At 30.7% G+C, this 26,849-nt stretch overlaps 1 protein-coding gene across 1 annotated transcript; it reads right to left on the bottom strand.

Annotated features, from left to right (window-relative positions):
* Positions 1 to 1,068: 1,068 nt before the first annotated feature.
* On the bottom strand, positions 1,069 to 26,243 carry LOC144853900 (uncharacterized). Its single transcript, XM_078711761.1, has 13 exons — positions 26,120 to 26,243; positions 24,434 to 24,555; positions 23,849 to 23,988; positions 22,986 to 23,048; positions 22,448 to 22,591; positions 21,706 to 21,814; positions 20,986 to 21,096; positions 20,245 to 20,343; positions 19,387 to 19,560; positions 18,247 to 18,338; positions 16,470 to 16,548; positions 8,980 to 9,010; positions 1,069 to 2,046 (listed from the first exon to the last, which is right to left on the bottom strand). Exons 1-13 carry the CDS (start codon positions 26,156 to 26,158, stop codon positions 2,023 to 2,025), a joined length of 1,227 nt encoding a protein of 408 aa, XP_078567887.1. The 5' UTR covers positions 26,159 to 26,243; the 3' UTR covers positions 1,069 to 2,022.
* Between the last annotated feature and the right edge of the window lie 606 nt (positions 26,244 to 26,849).

Raw genomic sequence — 26,849 nt, 5'->3', positions numbered from 1 at the left:
AAGTAGGCCTACGTAACAAGCTCGATCATTCGTAGCATTAACAAGACTGCGGTCGTGAAAATAGGGAAAAAATCATTGGAGCTGAAGCAAATTATGTGGTTTCTATGTCTCCAAAGTCGGCGAAAATTGAGAAACAAAGCGAATAAATGTCAGTCTAAATTGTCATTCATTCATTTATGGTGAATTTAAATTATATATAAAAATGCAATGTCATCGTCGGGTAACCGTATTGCTCTAGAATGGGGCCGGATTTATTTCAACTTTGCTTTAAGTTAATCATTTTGCATATCGCCCTAAGAAAGTAAGTTTGTCAGATCCCAAATCTGACAAATCAGTAGAATGAAAATAACCAGGTTATAAAGTTTTAGTTTTTTTTAACCATCTCTGGACAAGACACTATCAAGATATTGATAAGATTCTGCTTAATGTCTTCCAGTGGTCAGAATTACTCAGTTTTATATCTTTCTTGGAAATATATATATAAATACACATGACTAAAGCTCTGTCTACACTACTAAACTTTGTGACAAAAATGTAATGTGCCCATATATGGACATGATGATGTCATATCACTACCATATTTGGGCATATTACTACCATATTTGGGCATATTACTACCATATTTGGCCACATCATACTTTTTTTTGTCAAACTAGTTTCATAGTGTAGACAGAGCTTAAGAAAATAATGAACTGTATGGACGATGATATATTTTTTACTACTACTATGAAAGTAGACAATGCGACAATTATATGTGAAGATAATAATGATAACACCAGCAATTTATCCATTTTCTGAGATAATCGTTGGTCTAATATACAGATTCACCTACATAGTAGGCCTGTTATGAAGTGTATTTCACTTTCATAACAAAACATTATTTGAACATAATATGAACATATTATTGTGAAAGATGATTTGCTAATATCTGTACAAATTGAAGCTATACAAACAATTTGGTGTTGATATATAATTTATTTATATTCATATTTTTAGTATAATATTTTAACAATTGCTTTTCTATACATGTTTTATACATTATGTTTATATTACAGTATATTCTTATTGTAAAGTACATAAAACCAATAAAATAGGAACAGATAATACAGATAATAATATTTATTTCTATTCATTAGTATAATATAACTTGCTTTTCTATAATGATGTAATTAAATTAATTAAATTTTGTATTTATAATGTTATATATTACAGTATATTCTTATTGTAAATAAAATTGGGATATATAAATTGGAGCAGTTAAGTTAAAAAAAAATGTGACTACACCAATGAGTTCAATGGCCAACAGGGCATATCCAGAGTTTTGTTGGAAGGAGGGGGATATTATGTGCGCTTTAAAGACATCTTTAAGTACATCTTTCGAGATGAGTAGGAGGTTACCCCAGTGTAGTACAAATGCACCCACTGTCACCCACAGCCACTGATGAGGCTGCCCAGTATAAAGAAATAATAATAATATCTATAGAAAAGGTTCCATTATCTCAAATAAAATTAAGGTATTTTCTGAAAAACCAATAGCAGTAAAGTAAGTACATGAGGTCAACAAAACTTCACTTGTTAGGAGCAATAACGTTGTCACCAGGTCTGTGGTAGACATGCTCTATGGTTTTGGTGGTAGAACAAGTCTTCTCAGATAATTACAATTAACCTGTCCCAGTGTAAACAATTTTGAGCACAAAAACCGGTACATCTTTTGAGGTGGTTACCTTGGTTCACACAGCCTGTTGTGGGTATATGACAGAGTGCCTGTTAAATGGCTGCAGGACATAATGTGAAAAGAGGAGAACAGAAAGAGTAATTATTGTTTGGTACCAGACAACAATTCAATCTGGTTAAACTCTGAACATGTATATACGGGGCGCCAATCGGAACATTGCTAATTATTTCAACATATTACACTTATGTGATACAAATCACAATCCATTGCTTTCCAAGTTCAGGTGCTACACGGTGAAATGTAAACTGCCTATGTAGACTCCTTATCAATGAAGTCTGCATATATTATCATTTGCTGTCCTTATGAATGCACTGAAATTAATAAAATTTTAATTATTTAAAATACAAAATGTTACCATAAAAAAATAAGAAAAAAAACAAAACAAAAAAGGACTTTTTAAAGGAGATTTAATTATGTAAGTTACAGTAATGTTAAATACACATGGTATTACCACAAACTTGTTGTTGAAGGATAGCTATTACTACATAGTTATAAAAATAATATTTATTTGGTCAGTACTAACCAGGAGTGAAAATAGCCTAAACAGATTCTACACTCACTCGATATAAGGTACAGTGTACACGAAAACCAGTGTGTGTGTGAAGAAATGAATACTGTTTGATATCATGTACGTTCTAACATAAAACATTTTCAAAATGGTGTGAAACATTGCGTTGTTCTATGATTTTACCAAATTAATATGGGTTGAATTTTAGTGTCAGCTTAGATTATGAAACTAGATGTGTAGTAGCGTAGACAATCCGTCCCGTGAGATCCTCCCATGTGTGAAACTTTTAGTTTCTTTTTCAAAGTTTTTCTTTTGCCTTTTCATACAGTATGACCCACGTTACTCATGTATGTCATCGGCGGAGCGAGGTCACGTTGGTAGCCACTTGGGATGAGCCCCTCGGAATCGATCCTGCTCAACGATTAGCTGATAATGTACACTACCATTCCATATATGAGTCATAATTCCTTTTTTTTCATGCAGGAATTCCTGTTTATATCTTACAGTGTAGGTTATACCCAATAAAATTGTGTTTAGGGGTAGGATCAAATGTAGTATACCTTTTGCATGAAGGAGGGGTTACATGATGAAAGATACAAGATAATTTAGTGTCTGAATAAAATTATAAAATGGGTACTGGGAAATAAAAAATATATAAAAAAGATTTGAAGAAATATCAAGTCTCAAAATAATTCATATTTTTAGAGAACATGTCATGATGAAAGATACAAGATAATTTAGTGTCTGAATAAAAATATAAAATGGGTACTTGGAAATTAAAAATATATAAAGAAGATATATTGAAGAAATATCAAGGCTCAAAATAACGATATTAATTGATACTATCCTGTAAAAGGTACTAGCTTCTTAGGTTTAGTCTTCCACCCACTTCCTTAATGATAGATAACCCTGACATAACCCAAAAATACTTTTTCTCCATTTACTACTACATATAAACGACACCATACATAGTTTATTATTCTCCATTACAAATAACTTATAAATTCAACTGGATGAAAAGTAAATTATAGTATAAAAAAGGATTTAGTGTTAAGATTAGTCCATATTTAAAATTATCTGAAGATCATGATGTCAGGATTAACAACCATTATATGAAAGAAAAAATAAGACTCCTGCTGAGAGGATTATTATCCAATGATATAACTCTAAATCATAAGAATATTCAATGGTGTCTTAAAACAAAAATAGATATAGAAGTGTGTACTAGGCTAGTGGGAAAATTTCAGGAAAGGGGACAGAATTTAGAGAGTGCAGGATAAGGCAGAGAAAGTAATTGGTTTGCATGTTTAATCGTTGGACTCAACACAAATGACTTAAGCTCTGTTTACACTAAACTAGTTTGACAAAAAAAGTGTGATGTGCCCAAATATGGTAGTGATATGCTTAAATATGGTAGTGAGATGACATCACCATGTCCATATATGGGTACATCACATTTTTTGGAGGAACAGACTATCTACTTTACTTAAAAATTATGAGTTCCAAAAAAAAATGAATGAATCTAAGATATGTTTTTCTGGCACACATGACCAATGTTACTTCCATTTTTTTGGAAAATAAAGGAATTATATTGTATAGTGTGTATACAACCTACTGTATGCCTGAATTCATTAGATTACATTTAAAATACAGGGGTGTTATGTACCAGGCATTTAACATTAATCGCGACATTACTACTACTACTAATACTATAAATTCTAATTACTGAACATAGATCTTTCCATAGAAACATTAGTCACATGACATGACCAATGCCATGCCCAAGGGATGAAGCACTACCAACCTCATGTCATAACTATTTAAATACAGTTCACAAACTTAAATTATGACATATGTATGACATTGATAATAATTATTACAACAGCACTTTTAAGTGCTTTATTTTTCTCTTGAATTGGAGACTTCAAGAGTTAATGTACAAAACCAGTAAACGTGACAAGTTGTCATCTGTAAAGTTATACGTTGAAAGTTAACTGAGATAAAGCAAAGCTGATGAAAAGATTTTTAATTTAAAACATTTAATTTTTAGATTGATAAAGACCTTGTAATATCAATCATAACTCAGCTGCATGATTGACAGTTCCTCACATCCAAGTCTACCCGCAAAGTTTGTAATATCTACTGTGTTAATACCCCAGTTTTTTCCTATTTAAATCTTGGTTCCCACTAGGATGCGAATTGAGGATTGAAGAGTGATGGATTATTCCAACTTGCGATTAGTCAATTTGCTTGCATTGCAGCTTATGCCATTGCATTGTGTCCTAGTGGAAACCAAGATTTAGAATACAGTAGAACCTCTCTTTTGGGACAGAACTAAGCAGGGGACATCCCTATTAATATGGCAGTCCAATTAAGGGGATACTCTATTAAGGGGACAAAGAAAGAGGGGGAAATAAATGGTTTAACAGCCAACTTCTATTCAGGGGACATCAGTCATACTGTATTCCATATGACGAATTTTTCTTGGAGGCACAAGCAATATCAAACAGAAAACTGTTCTTACTCTAAAATAGAAGTCACAGAAACTAGGTCTTGGGTATTCAAAGTTTTTGCTGGTTATTTCTATTATATAATTTGATAACAGTCAATTTGATATATAACTATGCCGAAAGGAAGAACAAATTAAATTACAGATTCTTATTAGTACCATCTCTCGGTCTTCTCTTGGGAATACAAACTGGCGTTATGCCATTCCTAACTAAATATTTAAGTATGCATAATTAAGTCCACTATAACTCTGATATGATAAGTCTATACATATGATTTATGAATAGAAAATAATTGTTTTACGAAGACAGTATATAGCTATATTCATATAGACAGCGATAGTTATAGTTTTGTTAATATGGAACATTTATAAATATTTTTAATTTAAAAAATGAAATTTTTAAATCTATTGTGCATGTACTATATCAACTATGTTTTAAACACTACCCAGACTTAAGCAAAACTAGAGTGTCACATCAACTAGGCCAGGGAAGTATTAGGATTATGAAACTGGGACAGTCAACAGAGCAGCCAGCAAGGGGGTTAGGTGTACACATTATAATAAAAGTGCACAGCTGAACGTGGTCCGAGAAATAAGTTCAAATAAAGTTTGAACGGTCATGGAGGAAAATAGATAGAGTTGTTATAATTATATTGAATTCCACATATCTCGGCCATCACAAAAAAAAATTATTGAAAATTGACCAATAAAATATCTGGGTTATTATATAGTTTACATCTGGGTCAATATTAATAGCAAATTATTAATTCTGATTTCAAATCAGTTATAAGTGACCAATCATATTCAGAAATCACTTTGTGGAAATTCATATTAACGATTTAAGAAAAAATTGTTCATAATTTATACAATAAGTGCTCTTTATAGCTAATAAGAATAAATATTGTTAAACTATATTATTCTACTACTAACTACAGTACTTACTTACTTTCTTTCTTTTATTTATTCATAAATATAAAGTAAACATTGTAAAATAAATAAAACATAATATATCGAGGGCTAAAAAATAGTTTAAAATAATCAAGTTCAGCCCTAAACATTGAAATATAAATAGTTATATAAATAAATTAGGGCTACCTTTCTAAAAATTAATATACATATAACATTTTTTTTAAACAAACTTTCTCTAAAATATATAATTAGGGAGAACTCATGGAAATCCACCCTGCTTCTTTGCAGTTGTATTTGCAAAATTGCCATAATAAAAATTAAATGCTCAGTCAGGTAGTAAGTTCAAAGGACTTTTCTTAGATTAGTTAGTTAGAATGTAGGCCAGAAATGACAATATACTAGGAACATGAACTATGTTTGTAGCATCACAGCTGTAAAAACATAAATATAGCCTGGAAGATCTCCATTGAATGACAGTAACATACGGGATGTTAACTGTTAGTTATTTACCAAGACATGGGCACAATAATGATTAACTGTGGTGGGTATAGGAACAAACTTACCCAGTTTTGAATAAGTAAGCCTATACAAATAAAATATAAATCATGGGTTATACTCATTGTCTATTTTGTTAGTATAAAATGTGATATATTTGTCTGCTACATCACATAAATTATCTAATCTCATCCAAACCACTAAAATAACACTTGTAAAACGTATATATAAAAGTAGTTAAATTAATTGTTAAATTGGTATGTTGCTATTAGTTTAAACTTAGTTGAAGAGCATGTTTTATTATACAGAATAATATAATGTATCTATTGCTATTATAGTTATGGATTTCTTAGAGGTGGGTATCTTAGAGGAGTGAATGTATAGACAAAATCATCTACACAGATGTTGAAATATGTACCTGTGAGGTCTTGCTATTTCATGCCATGCACAAATATACATGCATATGTGTTTAGATTAAATCTTTACTATTTAGCCTCAACCAATTTTAACCTTTTGAAAACATTGAAAGGCCAATTTTTTGACAAACAACTGGATTAGGGAATTAATTTTTCCAACATAACAATTATAAGGTACACACAGGAACCTTTATTTTGTTCAGTATTAAGATTTTAACAGGCTGGGTTTGATTTAATCATGTAAAGCTTTTATAGCTTTACATAAATACCTAGGGAATTCGATATTCTAAATCTAGATATCATAGATGTTTATTTCCTCGGCCACGGGGTTACCTTGTACGCGCATGGTCAAAACGTCAGATTTGTATCTATCATGGTTAACATTACATTGACTTCCTGAGTATCTATGACTATTTTAAAGCAGATAATATTACAATGGTTATTTTAAACAATGGTTATTTTTATCAACAAACTCAATTTTTACACTAAAAACAATGCCACAAATGAGGACCTCATAATTGGAAACCAAATATTTGGTGTATAATGATTAATTGGGTCGTTTTCATTGTAATTTTTGTTTCATATAGATTTGAAATACAAAGATTGTTAGATTCAAAACCATTTTCGTTAAATTTTGAAGAAATTAGACATTCAAAAACAGAAAATTAAAATACTCTAGGAACGTGTAATGCACTTTCAGATATCAATTGAGCATTGTTGATCAGTTCACTTCAAAAGTTGTTGCTTGATATATTCCAAATGATGTGGAAAACTTGTCACCTTAAAATGCACCCATATCACACCGTGTGTACCCTTTAGAGGAACACCCATATAGTTTATTGGTGAAAGGCTTCCAAGGGGCAACAATGCGATCCTATGGCAATATCAAAGTAGCTATCAACTTTCAAGTTCATTTAAAAATTGTACTTTTACATTGAAATAGATAACAAATTTCTTGAATGGGAAGTTAAAAAAAACTTTGATAATAATAATAATATTATATAAAAAACAATTACAAATACATTTGACAGAACCCTATGGAAAGTAATTACAAATTCGGAAATGGATAAAAAAAACAAAAAAAACAAACAGATGTGAACAAGTTTGACTTCTGCTTTTGTTTGATTAAAAATATACCAGTGAGGTATCCTGACAATAAAGTAGTTATCGTTTCATACTATACAACACAATTTAACTTATACCAGCATCAAACAATGAAACTTTCACTGAAAGGAATAAAAATGAAAGTAACCGAACACAGGAAGACCCAAAATAATTGAATGAGTAAATTACAAGGCAACTCGTAAATAAAATAACACAAATGCCATGTTACTAATATGTATGCGTGTTTGGTTAATTTCTATAATTCATAATTTAGCTTGAAGAGGTCGACTTTGTGAAACATGTATTAGAGACACTATCTACCTTATACCCAAATAAGGCAGCCACAGATTTCATTGTGATAATAAAACTATGACTTTTTAATTACCAATATTCTTCCATTATTACCAATGATTTTTTAAAAACTTAACATGGTAAGATGTCAAGCCAGAAATGAAACTGATCCTATGCACTTCAAGACACGCCGTGTATTGCATGTAGAAGTTACAAAAACTCAATTAATGCACTGAAACTTCATCAATAAGATGGTATTATACTGTATGCTATAAATTACCAGCGCTTCACTCTTAACTTTAAAGATACTGTAGTAGAAGGGATCGTCATAAAAATTACAGTAGGCTTACCAAACTGTCAAGTAATATTATATTTTACATATATAATACTAAATACAGTTTGTCAGTAACTTTCACTTAAGTTTAGTAGGCCAGCTGATTGGGGGAATTCCACACTTTAAAAAAACATGTTGGTTCAATATATTCCTTATGGAATCATCGCTGTGAGACTAAACAGACACAATTTAAAAAGTCGTTCTTCATTCTTTTTTAAAGTTACAGATAACACAACCTTTTAGCATAATTTCATAACCTCAGATTTTATTAGTCAATTTTTTCTGAGATCCGATGCCACATGGCATTTTATATCAGATCCTAAGTAAATAATTTTATTTGTTAAGACTATAGAAAAGTTATTTCTACTTAGAACTGCAATAATCCCCCAAATTATGTTAGTTTTCAAGTTCGAAACAAACCTTATAATTGTATTTTAATGTTTAATTTGTTGTTTAGACAATTGCTTTAATTGTAGCTTTGAGACATCCCTATTTAGGGGACACTTTCATGTGAAATGAACATGAGGCATGTTTTAACACTATGGCCTATTATGGGACACCTCATTAATGGGACATTTTGTTGGGTCTTGATGGTGTCCCCTTTAGAGGTTATGTAATACAAGACAATTATTAAAGCAATTAAAAAAAAATAAAAAAAGTTGTGCTTTTTTTACTTACTGTTTTTTTCTTTAAGCAGTAACAACATGCCCTGGAAAAAAAAGATATTCTATGGTTATTTTTTTTCCAAATTTGCTGCGTCAGTTTGTGCATAAAATAATTGTTTTATCTAAATATCATCTGACTGTTAAATAACTAGTTCAAAGATAAACATCATGCTAACTATTTTAACATTCATGTAATAGTGAGCAAGTTAGCTGCATGACTCATACACAAATGCATATGTTATTTACAAACACTTGCTATTTAATATCTATTTGTATTAATTATGTAATATGGAAAATAAAAAAAATATATATAGATTAGTTCAGAAATGTGACACCTACATTATTGGAAGAAATATTATTTAATAATCGGAAATATACAGATAAAATATCTCGTATTATAAGAACCCTTGAAATTAAATTACCTTGTCTAATATTTCAATGGAAGATTATTCCAATAAACTAGGAAAATGGTGAAAAAATAGTTTAAGTTAAATAAAATGTATTACAAAATGTTTTCATTTCATTTTTTTAGAAGAGTTAATATAACAAAGCAACAATTTAGTTGAGGTTTACAATGAAACTCACAAAAATTGTAATTCTTTTTTCCTTATTCATCTAACTATTTCAATTCTTAATTTAGCTCAGTCATCAATATTGTAACAAAACATCAAAAACAAAAGTTTAAAATGCTTTTTTAACATCCGTACATTATTTAATCACTGTCAAATATTAATCTTAACTCTTGAAAAACTTAAACTAAAAAACAAAAAACAAAACTATCAACCACTCACAACATTACATTTGGCATTTCTTGTTTCATCAATCACGTTCTGGAACAAATTAATTTCAAATCACAAAGGCCAAAATTAAATCTATCAACGAAAGGAAACAAACAAGCCGAACAAAAGTCTCAAAAGTGGAACACTAAGAATATTGGGAAGGAAAAAGAAAATCAAGTTTAAGAATGAAAATACTTGACCATTTAAAGGAAGTAATCTTGATCATCATGAGAATTGGAAAATTGAACTTAATTTTAAAGTGAACGTAACAAAAGTTTGTAAGATAAAGGGAATATTCACATTATAAAGTATGGTACAGATTTAAAGTGTACACAAAGAGAATAAAATATGTGAAGAGATGAGAAAAATACTCAGAAAAAGCACTCTATAATATTTCAGCCCATAAATTGAAGATTTAGATTTTAATTTTTAACAAAATAATGATGATAACTTGAAAAGTGTGTAGAAACATGCTGTACACACAAACATCAAGAAAGTAATAACGTTTGAAAATGCTTTGCAAGCATTTTCATATTAATAAAGTTCACATGGCCATTCAAGTTAAAAAAAAGTTATAACTACAAACTAATATAGTATTAGCATACTACTACTACAGATTGTACAAGAAAGGAATAGCCTTAAGTTCTGTTTACACTATCAAACATTAAAAAATGTGATGTGCCCATATATGGAAATGATGATGTCATATCACTACCATATTTGGGCATATTACTACCATATTTGGCACATCACACTTTGTCAAACTAGTTTGATAGTGTAGACAAAGCCTTAGGAAGCTATTAGTCATTGGTTTGTTTTCTCAAGAGTTGTAAGGTATTGCTATTCTTAAAAAAAACTTCACAATGACCTCCATGGCGTTAACGAGCAAATCCACAGAGGGGGTAACATTATGTCATTAATATGTATGTGTGTACGCAATGCATAATAGGGTACGTGCATACACATTATGTATGTATTTCTGCTAAATTGATGTATATAGATTTAAGAACTTGTGTTTGAGAAAAATATACAGCAGAACCCCTCATTTGGGATCACTATTCAGGCGACACTTTCCTGTGTAACGAACAAGATGAAATATAATGTTAAAACTACGGCCTCCTATTCAGATTAAACGATATTAAGTGAACACATGTCTGCATAACAGGGCTTCTACTCTATATTTTTGTTTTTTTTAAATATATTTATTTATAATTATTTACAGTACTAAACTACTAGTATTATATCAACTTTAAATTGCAGAAATTTTGATAATACATTATAAAATAAATGTTGAAATAAATAACTGTTAAAATACCAAAATGGTTCCATACAAAAAAGTACAAAATGTATTCCTTACACATTTTTCATAGACTATTAATTGAAAAAAAAAAATTGTCTAATAGTCCATACATTTGGAGAGGAATTGGAGCGAATAATTAAGCATTTCTGGCAATTTTCTCATTATTGACAGTTCACTTAAAAAAGTGGTTAATAGTTAAATTCCGCTGGAAAAACAAGTTTAGTTATTACATTTATCCCAGTTATTCCTTATCCTATCTAGGCCAGCCACGACAAGATATGGAAATATAGCCATATTGTGCGATAAAATCACTCGTCGCCGTGCTAGTTATGAGGAAATAACAGCGAAAGTAAAGTCTCCAAATTATTTTGATCAAGGGCAGACATATCACTATCTGGATAACTCTAAACTTGCTTCATCAATTCCAAATATCAGGAAGTTAAGTTCTTCAAAATCATCAAATTTGACAGTTTATGAGGGAGTTACAGGAAGGATTGTAGATACCATGTGTGATATCACTGTTGAAAAGACAATTTGACCTTTGCAATTCACACCAGGAAAGAAGCAAAAAGTTTTACGACACATAGACCTTTGAGCGACTCATTTATGTACCAGGCAAAATAGTTCAGGACTTTTATAGAGTGGTTCTTTATTCGACAAAATGGGAACTAATTATCATGAGATAGGCTGGTTAGGCAAATTTACCATCACTTCTGCTGCTAAGGTAGTCTAGTCTACGTGTAGTTTGAAAAATGCAGTTCAGCAAAAATGAGGGTTCGTTCAAACATTTGAACTCATGGCTACAAGTTTGATCTTAATTATCTTGATTATTCTTGGTTATAAAGCAAGAATAAGAAGATTTTTAAAACAAAAAACAAAAATAGATTTTAACGATGTCTATTGACACTTGATGTGATATAAAACTGTGCAAATATAAATTAGATAAAAAAAAACAATTAAACTTTCTTATCCCCTTTCACATCACCCAGAAAAACTCTGGAGTTTAAACACACTGGGGCATCAACTCTGACGTTTTATAAACTCCTGGGTTTGGCTAGGCAATGTGAAAATAGTTTATTAAAATCGTCAGGTAATGGTAATGGACTGAGGTAGCCAACATCACAAGAATATTTTTTTCTTTTTGAAGAGGTACAGTAATTCTTTTCATGTTATTCCTATTACAGTAGAACTTTGCCTTTGTGACACTACTATTCAGGGGGAACCCCTATTAAGGGGATACCTTCCTGAGCAATTAACATGGGAAAATATATATTTTTTAACACTACAACTAACCCATATTCAGGGGACAGTCTTGTTATGAGACACTTCTTGGGGTTTCAAAGTGCCCCTTTATTTAAGGGTTATACTGTAAATAAATATATAAATCTACTGTGGGAAATTAATACATGATATAACTGAAAATGAATGCAAACAAACACACATTGTATAATGCTAGTAGCAATGGAAATAAAGTAAATATCAAGGGAACAATAACACCATGTTAGCCTTCGGAAGTCACCTGAACCAGAAACTGCATGGGTACAACTTAAATTTACTAAATGTTCATTCAAGTCACGATTGATATATTGCATCCGGTAATGATTGTAACCGTAACCAATGTTATTAACATCAGTATTTGACTCTTGTTTAAAAGCACAAATCAAAAGTACGAAAAAACAAGATTTAAATTAAATTATGAGACAGGTTGATTGAAAGAAATATGATACTTATTGAAAATGAAATAGTACCGCAAATATCATAAAAGTAAAGTGCAAACTAAGTGAAGGAAAAGTGATGCAGGGACTCTTAAAATATTAAACACATAAATTATAAATAACACATATTGTTGTTTAAATATTAAAAATGATGTTGTTGAATTACAATAAAATCACTTTTTTACTACATTTTTACATACACTTATAGAATACAAGATATGCAGGCATAGTGGTCCATTATTAGAAGGTACAAATTTTAAACTGATTGCCGATTTGAGGATGCAGCCATTATGGGTGGTCCCTCTCCATGGTTGCTCACTGTTTGAGCTGTGACAGTTTTTGAGAGTTGGCTCTAGTTATATAATACCTCTATGGTAAATATATTGATTACCATATATAATTCATAAACACTATAATGGGGGTTTACTATTAGTTTTCTTGATGTCCCTATGGCCAATCAAGATTTGAGGCCGAGCTTTATGCATTATTATGATCAAAGTAACAAGTGTCCAAAAGGAATTCTATCATAATTCTACTGAATATCAATCATAATAAGTTATTTAGTTTCAATATAATATTTCAATAAATAAAATTAGATTAAATTCTTCAATGAATCGTTTACGTCAATGTGACTATACACAAAATTACTAATACTTTTTAAAGTAATGATTTCACTCCTAGATAAAGAAACTATCAAACTTTTTGTGACAAAAAAATGTGATGTGTCCATATATGGACATGATGATGTCATATCTCTACCATATTTAAGCATATCACTACCATATTTGGGTACATCACACTTTTTTGTCACATAAAGTTTGATAGTGTAGACAGAGCTTTAGTCAAAATGCAACACATGAATCCAAAAAAATACTTCTTTATTAGCATAGGTGTTTAGCACCTGACAGGGGAGGATCAAAATGGAGAAACATATATTACCAATAGTCTGTTAAAAATATACCATAAAATAGAAGAAAAAAATTCATTTTGCTGTCAAAAGGGGAAGTGCGCATTCCAAGCGTAATCTGTCTGTTTAGTCTTTCCTTGCATTCTATATATTTGTTTAAATAAATTATAACATTTCTGCATTTTTTTAAATGTAGACTTTTTTCAACAAATCATATTATTATTTACTAACAAACCAAGTCTCAATGCAAATAAAGCCCTTTCTACACTATTATCAAATTAGTTAAACAAAAACAAATGTGGTAGTGATGCTTAATATGGTAGTGATATGACATCATCCTGTCCATATATGGGTATTTTTTTGTCACATAGTTCAATGTTGTAGAAAGAGCTTAAAAAGACCACCAGTCAAAATTTCATGAACAAGACAGAAAAAGAAATCCTACTTCAACTTATATAAATCACTGGGTTTTTAATAATTAAATTCAGGGTTAGACTAGAGTCTGGGACATTACATTAGTTCATTTCTAATTGCACATGGGATCCTCATTTGTAAAATTTGTGGGAATGTGTTTACTAAATTCTATTAACCTTTCCCCCTTCTTTTAATTAATTAGAATAAAAGAACTACTTTTATGTAAAGTTTATGTTGATACATCCAGTGCCTCATGTCTAGACGACTTTTTATTACATTTGTATAAAATAATGAGAATTGCGCAGTTTCAGTACCTTAACTAAAAAGAAATTCCTAACATTTAATTGGTATAATTATAGTACAGACTTAAAGGCAAATTTAAATGTTGGATTTTTTATTTAGGACAGGTTCTAAATTGAATACTGGCTGCTTATAACAGGTCTAGGTACAGAGTTCATCCTTGACTCAGTACCAGGATAGTAACTCACGACCCTTTCTACTTTATTCCCATCGACTTAGCTTATAAGTATGTTAAATCATTGTTTAATTTGTATGTTGGTTGTTGGTAAAGCAAATTAAAAACATAATTTACTTATTTAAATGTAGAAAATTGGTATTTAAGTTGTTCATTTCCATTGACGTACAGTAGGTACTGTATATTCTAAACAATTGTCTTTTATGTTTACTAAAATAGTAATATTGATGGTTTATATAGGGTTTTGATCATTCATTAGTAAAATCTAGACAAGTGAAAGATTTGTAAATTAGTATAGATTATAAATATTTAACCTATTTTTCTTCTGAGTACAGTCAACTCTCCCAATACCGAAAACATTTTTACCTGGCATAATATGTCTGGTTTTCCGGAAAATCTGGTATTCAGAATGTGTTGTTAATGGTAAAAATCAATTTGGGACCCATTTGGACCTCAAGTCTGGTTTTGGGAGAGTTTCAGGTTTTCAGAAAGTCTGGTATGGGAGAGTTGACTGTATAAACTTTCCTATATACTTTTCTTATGTTGTGCCAATAATAAATTATGAAATTAAAGGAAATGTTTCAGTCATTTCAAAAGTACCTGGATAATACAAATTAATTGGAGAACATGTACAGTATACCGTTAACTTTCATTTTAATATATTAGGTATTCTTCTTGTTAAGACATAGAAAAGAAAACTATAGAAATGCCACTAAGGAACTAATGTCTCATAGTGAAGATGCCAAGTAGTAATCTAATTTAATTTAAAAGCATGCATAGAAATTAATATGGAAACCTATTTACAAAATAGTATTCATTAGTATATGATATCAAATTATCTTTTCATGAAATATCTTTAAAATATAATATAATTACATAATGTAAACTTATTGTAAATATCCATTTATATAATTAATATTGACATTTAATTCTGAAAGACTCAAATATTATTCAGACACCGTACGCAAACTGTAACATCATCAAATACTCAGTTGACAATTTTAATTTAAAAAATGGGATCAAAATGTCCACAAGCTGCTGATGTTTCTTTATCCAAAAATTAATTCCTTATTAAAAGGAATCTTAAATGTGGTATATAATGTATAAGTGTGGTCAGTTTGTTTTCGTCTGTTCCATGGAAATACCAATATTTAGTTCCAAGGTTGAAATTGAGCCAAATTATTAAAAGCTAATGCCCGAAGAACTAAAAAAAAACAACTTAAAACCTGACAACTAGAATTTGATTTGTCTCCATTTTCTCCACAGGGAAAATACTTCTAGCCAGTAACCTGATTAATCATTTCGCAGTAATCATTAAAAAATAATTACTGTTCGACAGGCCAGATGCCAGTTTTTCTGGATTAATAATTTGATATATCATTACATATATTTAAAAACTTCAAACAATTTTAACATAGTAAATGTTTTTACTAGATAAAGTATGACTAAAATTATGGATTTATTTTTTATGAATAATATTCTTATAAATGTCATTCATATTTCTCCTGACTCATGTTGCCCATTTCTTATTTAGTTTTCCCTACCACTGACTTACTGTAGTTTTTCTTTACCACTGGCTTTGTTTTCCCCACCACTAACTTAGCTTTCGCTACCACTGATTAAGTTTTCCCTAACACTGACTTAGTTTTCCCTACCACTGACTTAGTTTTCCCTACCACTGACTTAGTTTTCCCTACCACTGACTTAGTTATCCCCACAACTGTCTTAGTTATTAATATACTAATAACTTAGTTTTCTTTACCACTACCTTAGTTTTCCATACTACTAACTTAGTTTACTCTACCACAGACTTAGTTATCCCTACCACTGACTCACTTTCCCCAAAGTGCACTAGATGGCCAAATCCAATAGAATCAAAACCCAATTATATACAACTTTTATTGATAACCTACCATGTTGGTGTGTAGTTGATTATCTTCGGATTTAAAGAATGCCCAATATGGCAACTCTCTTTGCAAACTTCACATATCCCTAAGAAAGAAAAACAAAAACTGTATTAAATATCAATTATTATTTAACAATAAATAAAAACATTGATAAAACTTAACAATACACTATAATGCATATTTCTAGAAACTTTGCTCAAATAGCTTTCAAACTGTACAGTAGATTGTTGGGATAGGTTCACATAGTGTATAGTGATAATAATTATTTATGCTCTAGAGTTGCCTATTCTATCTTTACTATGTGGGGGATTTATCAACTTCACCAGTAAAACTAATCTGGGCTCTAATTCTCTCTATAGGCAAGTTATGTTCTACAACCCTGGAAAAAAGATTATCTCGAAGAAACAGGAATTTTAATACATTTTATACCATTTAACATGATCCATACAGGAAAATCAATAATTTGAGGCAACTGAGTCAGTAGTACCCATTTGTGCTATGTAGACTCATGGTAGGCTGGGGGATATGTTTATGTAGTGATAACAAAATAATTTGACTAAGTGGTATTTTTGTTGGCTGCCTCACAATTACTGAATTATAGTTTGGCAACTGTTTTGGCTACTGGTACAAAGCTCTGTCTACACTATCAAACTAGTTTGACAACAAAGTGTGATGTGCCCAAATATGGTAGTGATATGCCCAAATATGGTTGGTAGTGATATGACATTATCATGTCCATATATGGCCAAATCTTGTACACATGAACTATGTTTCCAAGTATTTTATATTTTCTACTTTGCATGACCAACAACAATATCAAGCTTTATAACTGTTTATCTCAAAATAATTATACTAGTTCATAGCTCAAACCACTTTCTCTTGTTTTTTTTAAACCATTAACCCTTACTGTAACTAACCAAACTTGATCAAATTTTATATAAATAAGGCACTTTCTACCAAAATATTGTTTTGTGCAGTGGAAATCAAGGAAAATATTACCAAGAAAGGTCAAATCTACTATTACCTGTTGACAAACTTTAATTACATAAATATCATTCATTATTGGCTACTCATAATTATTACTAAAGAAGAGAACCAGGGTGGTATTACGCATGTTAACGTCACTCTCAAAGGAAATTAGAGTATTGATTATATTAGATCTACCACACACATTTCTTTCCTGTAAACTTTGTCCTGAGAATGACACCATGGGGAATCATATACATACTCTGATAATAATAAACAACTGGTTCAGTTCATATATAATAGTAATTTTTTGTTTTTAAAATTTGTTTTAGCATTTCAAAGATAAGCAAAATTTCAATCTTTACAAGCTGAGTTATCAATAGTTTGACAAGCATGCTGCCTATCAATATCCTGTAGATATTAGTCACTTTCAATTAGCAAAACTAATACTACACTAATATCTATATATAAATCCAACAGCAAATTACTGAAAAAATGACAATGCTGTGGGTATCAGTGGCTGGATCTCAATGGAAATACAAAATAAAATAATCAAAAAGCTAAATCGAAATGAGTAAAATGGCGGGAGGTTATGAGGTCAATCGGGTGTGTATTTGTTTCTGTCTATATTTGTTAGTTATCGCCCAAAAAAGATTTTAAAGGATGGTTTCATTACTAAATGGGAAAATGTGATTCGAATTGTTCAATGTCTAGGCGGAGGTTTGCGCTCTCTGAGTGCTCTTCTAATTTACTATACGACTTATTTGTTGATATTGAAATTGTTCCATTAAAGTATTGGGAAATATTGTTTACTTACAACTATAGTTACATTGAGTACATGTGTAGTAGTTGGTAGCTGATGGGTCAGTCTTGTTGAACATTTTAGCATAGCACTGTTTAGGTACCTCACTGTGGAGAGAAAAAACCCATAAAATATTACATTTTATAAGTGATAGGTATGGAAGACACAAAGTTAAATAAGATTTTCTTATTTAGAAACAAAAGAAAAAGGAATAAACATTTCATTCAAATATATTTCAATGACTAGAAGCCTTTAGGTCACAAGGTTGTTTAGAACAGTGCATTCATTCACTGTGGTAAACTTTATGAAACTTAAATACTTGATATTTTTATTTTATGTTTGTGTATCATGTACTTTTGTAAAAAGGTTCATACAATCACAGAAAAAAAACCATTTTCTCAGTAAGATCTGGCAAATTTTGTTTGTTTAAAAGATATTTTAACCACAGAAAAAACCCCATTTTCTTGGTAAAGTCATTGCTAATGTCGTTTGTTTGTGTAAAAGATAGTTACAAGAGAAAAAAACTCCCCATTTTCTTGGTAAGGTCCTTGCTAATGTTGTTTGTAAAACATTCTTATAACCACAAAAAATGTTCTTGGCAAGATCCTTGCAAACGTATTTGTGCAGAAGTTTTGTTATTAAACAAATGTGAACTTGAATGACTTGTTAATAACAAGAAGGCTTTTAAACACAAGCAAGAGCATAAAGCTCTGTCTACACTATCAAACTAGTTTGACAAAAAAAGTGTGATATTCCCAAATATGACACAGATATGACATCATTATGTTCATATGGGACACATACAGTTTGATAATGTAGACAGAGCTTAACAAAATTTAAATAATATAATACTTTTACTCTTGAAGAAACCGTATCAAATTTAGAATCATCTTTTCTACTCTTTAGAATATATTCAGAAATTACATATTTTTCTAGAAAAACATTTTTAACAGTATTTTTAACTATTTATCTTGTATTTTTAATCTGTTATAATACTGCACGTTTTAAATTGTTGCAATATTGTTGTTTTTAATCTACCAAGCAAAGTGAATTTCCATTTTTATGGACAAATAAAATTTCTTGAATTCTTGAATTGAATTGAATTGAATTTTGGGTCCGTACAAGAGTTTCTGGTATTGGAAGAAGGTTAAATACCTGCATAACGTTACTGGTCCAATGATAACTATCTCACAACCGGCTTGAGCATCAATCTCAATAAGAGGGCGACATTCTAGCGACATTACTATTACATCAGGATGTGCGGCCGTCTGATTGGCTATTGATATTAGCATATCGTCTGTTATTTTAGAATTGTATTTCGTGAATGGTCTGAAATAAGAATTGTTAATTACAGTACTTGTCATTTCACACAATGTCACTACATAATAATAAGAAACATACAATCTAATAATGTTTTGGTTATGTGCATTATGAGAAATGCCCTTTATGGTTCAGCAATTGATGCAAACTGGCGTTTTCTACTCCAAGAGTTTTAATACATTTGCCAGCATGAGTTCCATGGGTGATTGTTATTGTATCTGTTTTTGTATAGTTGTATATATAAATAAAGAGTTTTTTTTATGTGTTATATTTTTTGTATAATGATGATGATGAAATAAAGAATAATGAAATGAATGAATGAATGAATAACATACCTTATTGTTATGTTTAAATACTTCTGGATGTTTAAGAATTAAAGTTCCCTTCATAGTTGCACAACATTTGTTTACTGATCTTTAGTATCTAACTTTAAAGGAGTTAGCTCTGTGTTTATATATTATATAACTTTTAATTGCTGTACACACTTGGTAATACATTTCTCACACTACTTGCTCTTATCTTGAAATACTAAAGTGTGCATTACCAAGATTGGGCAAACCCACATCAGTACTCCTTTAAACGTACACCTTACATGACATGACTTAGCATAATAACACTCTTAGGCATGTAATCAATAGATAAAATTACATTTTGTATGTATTACATATTTATAATTGTAAAACAAAATCATACCGAAGAAGTACAAATTTGACTGAATCAGCTGGAAAGCTTAACACACGGTCCCCCAATCCTGTTACCTCTTTTATAACCTCTGTTTTGATGTCAGAAACACTAGAGAAAAATGAATAAAAGGTTTGATCACAAGTTATGTTACATGTTGATATATATAATCCTGAAATATGTCATAGTGATATAAATAAATATCTTTGAAATGGTTACACATACTGAAAATATGAAACATAGTACTAAATTCTTTGTTTACATCAATTTTCTAATACTACAGTACCTAAAAAGTCAAAAGAAACTCATTTCTGTATCATTCTAGTAACTACTGTACTTGATTTTGCCTACGACGATGATGATGATGGTGATGATGATGATGGTGGTAATGATGGTGGTGATGATAATAATGATATTATAATGATGATGGTGGTGATGATAATAATGATAATGATAATGGTGGTGATGATGATGATGATGGTGATGATGGTGGTGATGATGGTGGTGATGATGATGATGATGATGATGATGATGATGATGATGATGATGGTGATAATGATGATGATGAAAATGATGATGAGGATGGTGATAATGATGATGGTGATAATGATACCATATGATGATGGTGATAATAATGATAAAAATTATAATGATGATGGTGATAATTATGATGATAATGATGATGACGATGATTATGATGAAAATGATGATGTTGGTGATGATGGTGATGATGAGGAAGATGGAAGAAATTACCTTGTCATGGGTTGTAAAATTTGATTCCTTAATTTTAAATCCTTTTTTAGGAACCTTACAGGAACTGCAACAGGAAGAACAGATGGATCTGGAAGAGATGTGCTCAGGAACCTAGGGAAGGAATACAAAAAGCAGGGATTGGTTCAAACATGATGATGATGATGATGGTGAAATATTAAATGCTATCTCATAGGTGTATTTTATTGCTAAAAATATGTTTTACAATTAGGTGAAGTTTGTAATTAGACCAATTTCAATGTTTCAAATATTAAGCATGATAATGCAATTAACGGTGAGTGTGTCTGTATAAAGCAGAATATTCAATTTTAGAATCTTGTTTGGGATGGATGTTTTTCATTCTCACAGATTGCCTCATTTTTTAAATTTCACAACACAGATTTCTAAACTGTTAACTAGAATAATTATTCAGATATCCAGAAAGAAACATTTATTTCTTTATTTAAAAAAAATTGTAAAAAAAATAAAAATCCATTCTGTTCTCTAAGCACTACATACGACTATCATTGACATTCTCTAAAGCTCTGTCCACACTATCAAACACTGGCAAAAAAGTGTTACATTTTTTGTTGTTACATAAAGTTTGATAGTGTAGAGTTTAAGATTTTTTTTACTTTTTTATAAAAAGGCACATATAGTACAGTTTCTACAAAGTAGATTTTTAGACAGACCTATACAACAGACTAGCCCTCATAATCTTACCTATCATAGGCATCAATAATCAGCTGGGTACTGGTCTTCAGCTCATTTCCTAAGGCTTCCTTCAAAGTTTCAAACCCCTCTTCTATTTCTGCCACTCGAATGGCAACTTCTACAGTACAAACAGAAATTTAAAACTTGAATTAGACTTAAGCTCTGTCTACACTATCAAACTTTATCAAGTTTTTCATTAATTTAAAATATTGCCACTTATCGTCTATTTTAATTTATGTACTGGGCATTGAGAGCTTGCTTATATGCGCTATACAGTATAAGAATGAACTATTATTATGTGACAAAAAAATATGATGTGCCCATATATGGACATGATGATGTCATATCACTACCATATTTGGGTATATCACTACCATATTTGGGCACATCACCTTTTTTTTTGTCAAACTAGTTTGATAATGATAGTGTAGACAGAGCTTTAAACTATGGCAATAATTCCATAAACCACACTTGTATTAATTATGTAGTAAATCCTTCCAATACTAGACACAGTCTCAAAATCAAAAAGACAAATTATTTCCTCACGCTTTTAAATGGTGTATTTGAATCACATGGTGTCTGTTTGCGAGGTTTTACTGTATAATACTATTAACAATGATATGAAAATAATGGGGATATACAAGAAAACACTATCAAGATAAGGTAATGCATGTTTGTATTATGCCTGGTCTTTTTCTAGGGTTGAATAAATAAAATATACAAGGAATGATTACAGCATAGAAAGAAGTACCTTCATCAGTCAGGCTTCCCATTGTCTGTAACTGTTGTAAGCTACTCTGTTTATCAGCTTCTGCAGTTGCTATGTGCTGTTCTAAGCCCATCTTCACATTCTGGTAAAACAACTCATGTTGGGCTAGGCTTTTGCTTAGATGTTCTGAAAAAATTGTTAAAACAAAAGATGTTTTATTTGCAAATATAGATAAAGAGAGAATTCTCTGTGACTGACTGAATACTGTGGCACTTCAAAATCAACAAATTTCGAGCAAACACCCATATTTAACTAATCCCTTGGTTAGATTTACTAAGACCATGGCAAAGAAGGCAATGCAATCAAGACTAGTAGTAGTGGAGCTGTAGCTTGGGTAGTGGAGCTGTAGCTTGGTGGTTAACATGCTTGCCTTCCAATCCAAAGGTCCAAGGCTCAATCCTGATAAATTATTAAATAGTTTATCCGTACTGTAATTGACGAGTTACTCTCTGTGTTGGATGCATATGAAATTTAAAAAAAAAAAAAATAAATAAATAAATAAAAGTCGCCATGAACTTACTTTGCAGAACCATTTCAACTGGTGTTTTCTCTCTATTAAGGTTCTTGTTTTCTTGCTCATGAGCTAAAAAAAGACATTTTTTCTTTATCATCTGGAATTACACTTTATATTATAACATTATATGAAACATAAAAGCGGAGTACTGAGGACAGAAAGTTATTATGGAACACTCTCACCAAAACCAAGTCTCTCAAATTTTGAATGTAAACAATAATTATTACAAACTATCATCACACACATGTAGTACTAGTACACACAAAATAACTCTGTACTGCTAATTGCAATGTATCACTTTTGTTACAATTAAATATAAATCACCATGCTCTACAAATGTCACTAATTTAGATTTACAGTTTATTTACAAACATACTGTATAAAACTGGTTTTATGATCTAAATAATGTATAGTTACTTAAAGTTCTGTGTCTACACTACCAAACTTTATGTAACAAAAAATGTGCCCATTATATGGACATGTATTTTGTTTTCTTTTCGTTTATGGGTCTTGCATGACAAGAAATATCTTCTTGCAAGATCCTCTATTAATGGTATTTTTGTATTGTCTCATTATAAATTACCACTCTTTTTATTGTATTGCTTTACCATTGGTAGAAACTAATAAATGTTGAATTATATCACTACCATATTTGGGCACATCACACTCTTTTTGTCAAACTAGTTTTATAGTTTAAACAGAGCTTAATACCTCCTATAGAGGAGTTTTGCTCTTTTGCAATATTTGACAAGGCTCTGTGTCAAACCTCACCACCACCTGTGTCAGACTGTCAGTAGGTCCGTCACTTAAGTTTCATCAACTATTTCATACACTGTACAGCAATAGTACCAATAGTAACCAGCTATTACCTGCTTTAATTAGGTCAGAAAAATGTTGTTGTTCTGCTACCTTGGATTCTATTTTAACACTGGACAGAAGGCTATCAAACAGAGGGTCAAGGATTATTTGTGAATGATGCAAACGTGCATTGCAGCAAGGGCACTTGTGCCTGACAAAAATAAATTATTATACATTATTTTAATAAATTGTAATAGATTAGTATTATATTTAAAAAATATTTTAAGCAACTCCATCAACTACATTAAAAAATGTATTGAACCCCCAAAAATATGAAAAATAAAGATTAATAAAATCAGACTTTAAATAGGCCATTTTGCAGTTGTAATAAAGTTATTCACTTCTGTAAATAATATTAAAAAATAAATAAATATTTCACTTATAAAAATACAAAAGAAACGTTTAATTTTAACCAAAAACCATTGTCTGACAGACAATTTAAGTACTTTTTTTCATTAAAGTACATTTTTTTCAGGTAAATATTGTTTTTTTCGATCCAGTTTTTGGTCAAAGTGAATAACTATAATGTGACATTAAAATGGCATTCAAACAAAATTTTTTTTTAGTTGGATTTGGACAATACTCTTTCTGTTTACCTGTTGTCTATGCAACCTCTAATGCATTTTTCACAGAAACGATGTCCACATGCCGTCAAGCAGGCTTTGGTGAAGTGGCACATACAAACAGGACAATCAAGATGTGCCTCAATTGTTGACACCTGAAAAATAATGATTACTTGATTGACAAAAAAATTACACACAAATTGATAGGATATTTATTCATATAACAGGAACAAGTTATTCTAAAGTAGAAAAGTTAAATAAACATTCATTTCTTTACGGTGGCCTATAAGTGTCACGGCAACTTTCAAAAAATATCACGGCAACTTTCAAAAAAAGCCACGGCAATTTGAAAAAAGCCACGGCAATTTGAAAAAAGCCAGGGCAAATTAAAAATAAAACATCACGGCAAATTAAAAATAAAACATCGCGGCAATTTAACAAAAATACCACAGCAACTTAAAAATGAAACACCACGGCAAATTAGTATTGAAACACCACGGCAAATTAGTAATGAAACACCACGGCAAATTACAGAATGCCACGGCGGAAGTGAGTTACCACGGCGGAAGTGAAACCTTTGGAATCTTCGATTTTTTCTGAGGTAAGTAATTATTTGTGCATTGAAGTAAATATTATTATATTAATTTATTATATTTAACTGCAGCATTTACGTGTTTATTGCACTAGGCCTAGCTATGCCTACTACTAGGCCTTAGGCCTACAGTAGTAGCTAGGTCTACTGTAAAAACAACTTTTTATATAAAAAACAGATTACTGTAAATATATTAAAACATTGTAGAATGTTATAGGGCCTAGGCCTACCTTGTAATAAGGCCTATGGTCTAGCCCGGCCTAGAAAGTTCAAGAAGAGTGCAATAAACACGTAAACTGCTGCAGTTAAATAAATTAATATAATATTTACATCAATGCACAAATAATTACTTACCTCAGAAAAAATCGAAGATTCCAAAGGTTTCACTTCCACCGTGGTAACTCACTTCCGCCGTGGCATTCTGTAATTTGCCGTGGTGTTTCATTATTAATTTGCCGTGGTGTTTCAATACTAATTTGCCATGGTGTTTCATTTTTAAGTTACCCTGGTATTTTTGTTAAATTGCCGCGATGTTTTATTTTTAATTTGCCGTGATGTTTTATTTTTAATTTGCCGTGGCTTTTTTCAAATTGCCGTGGCTTTTTTCAAATTGCCGTGGCTTTTTTCAAATTGCCGTGGCTTTTTTTGAAAAAATTGCCGTGATATTTTTTGAAAGTTGCCGTGACACTTATAGGCCACCGTATTTCTTTGAATTAAGTTTTTTTTTGTCTTGTGTGGGTTCGTCCAACTTTTATTATGATACTCTGTTATCAATATTCATGTGTACATTTTCCTTTCTCTCATTTATATGTTACACTTACAGTAACAATGTTAAAAGTTAAGTTTACATTTACATTACTTCTTAAATTCTTTCTTAAAATGCAATTTATAATATAATATTGTTGAAAATAATTAACATTTAAAGAATTAAAACCTTGGCTGAATCGTCTCCAGCCGAATTATTCCTGGCCGAATCGTCTCGGATTCTATACCAATACACGCTAGTAGGGAGTACTATACTGTACCTTAAAGTCCTACTATGGATCGTATAGGTAGCCTAGCTAGCTAGGGCCTAGCTCAAAGTTTAATTAGATAGATATAATTATTACTATCAAAGGTTAACATACACTGATAGATAATGGAATATCTGCATTGCGAGTATCCATACTTTTGCTTCGTCGTTCGTCCAGGCAGTTAGGAAGTGGTTTGTTTTTATTTTTTGTGTGTTTACGTTTTTGGCCACTTCTTTCTTTCTCACTTTTCTCTCTTTTCTTTTTGATTAATGGAGCATGCAAAAATAAACATGATGGGCGCCCTCTTGTGTTGGTATCTGTCTAATTAACTACTGCACTAGTCTCATCTCTGCCCATCTTCTTTCTCTATTAATTTAGTGCTTCTTCTTTTAGTTCAGAATATGCATTTTTATTTATTTTTTTTTACATACTTTTCGTTCCTTTTCTATCAAATTTTTCAATAGTCATCCTTCTGTAAGTCTATGTCCAATTTGTTTATCAACTTCTTCAGGGAGTATGACCCATTGTTTTATTTAAATATTCATTCATATTTTGTTTGTTGTTCTAAATATCTCTCTTTCAAAATAAAAGAAAAACTTTATGTATTTTCCATTAAAAAAAATCTATTAAGTTTCGAACCCAACCTAGAGCTGATAGTACTCCGACCAGAGCACCATTCACAAAGTACATGATGACTGAAAAGCTGATTCTATACGTGCTTCGTCAAAGATAGTCACTAGTGTAGTACACTATCTTTGTTCATTTATTATTATATAATTAATTCATCATTAGGCCTACGTCATAAATATGCATATTAACTTTATTAAAAGCAAGATGACCGTTA

The sequence above is a fragment of the Antedon bifida genome, chromosome 10, assembly GCF_963402885.1.
Source record: "Antedon bifida chromosome 10, ecAntBifi1.1, whole genome shotgun sequence".
Taxonomy (NCBI): domain Eukaryota; kingdom Metazoa; phylum Echinodermata; class Crinoidea; order Comatulida; family Antedonidae; genus Antedon; species Antedon bifida.
The sequence above is the reverse complement of the archived record's forward strand: the minus strand, read 5'-3'. Positions and strand labels throughout refer to the sequence as shown.

What these genes read in the sequence shown, in the direction of transcription:
- LOC144853900 (XM_078711761.1), bottom strand. Translation starts at nt 26,158, where the DNA reads ATGGATACTCGCAATGCAGATATTCCATTATCTATCAGT. An exon ending in AGAGGTTGCATAGACAACAG is followed by an intron (nt 23,989 to 24,433) that starts GTAAACAGAAAG and finishes TATTTTTGTCAG; the next exon opens with GCACAAGTGCCCTTGCTGCA. An exon ending in GGACCAGTAACGTTATGCAG is followed by an intron (nt 18,339 to 19,386) that starts GTATTTAACCTT and finishes TTCTCTCCACAG; the next exon opens with TGAGGTACCTAAACAGTGCT.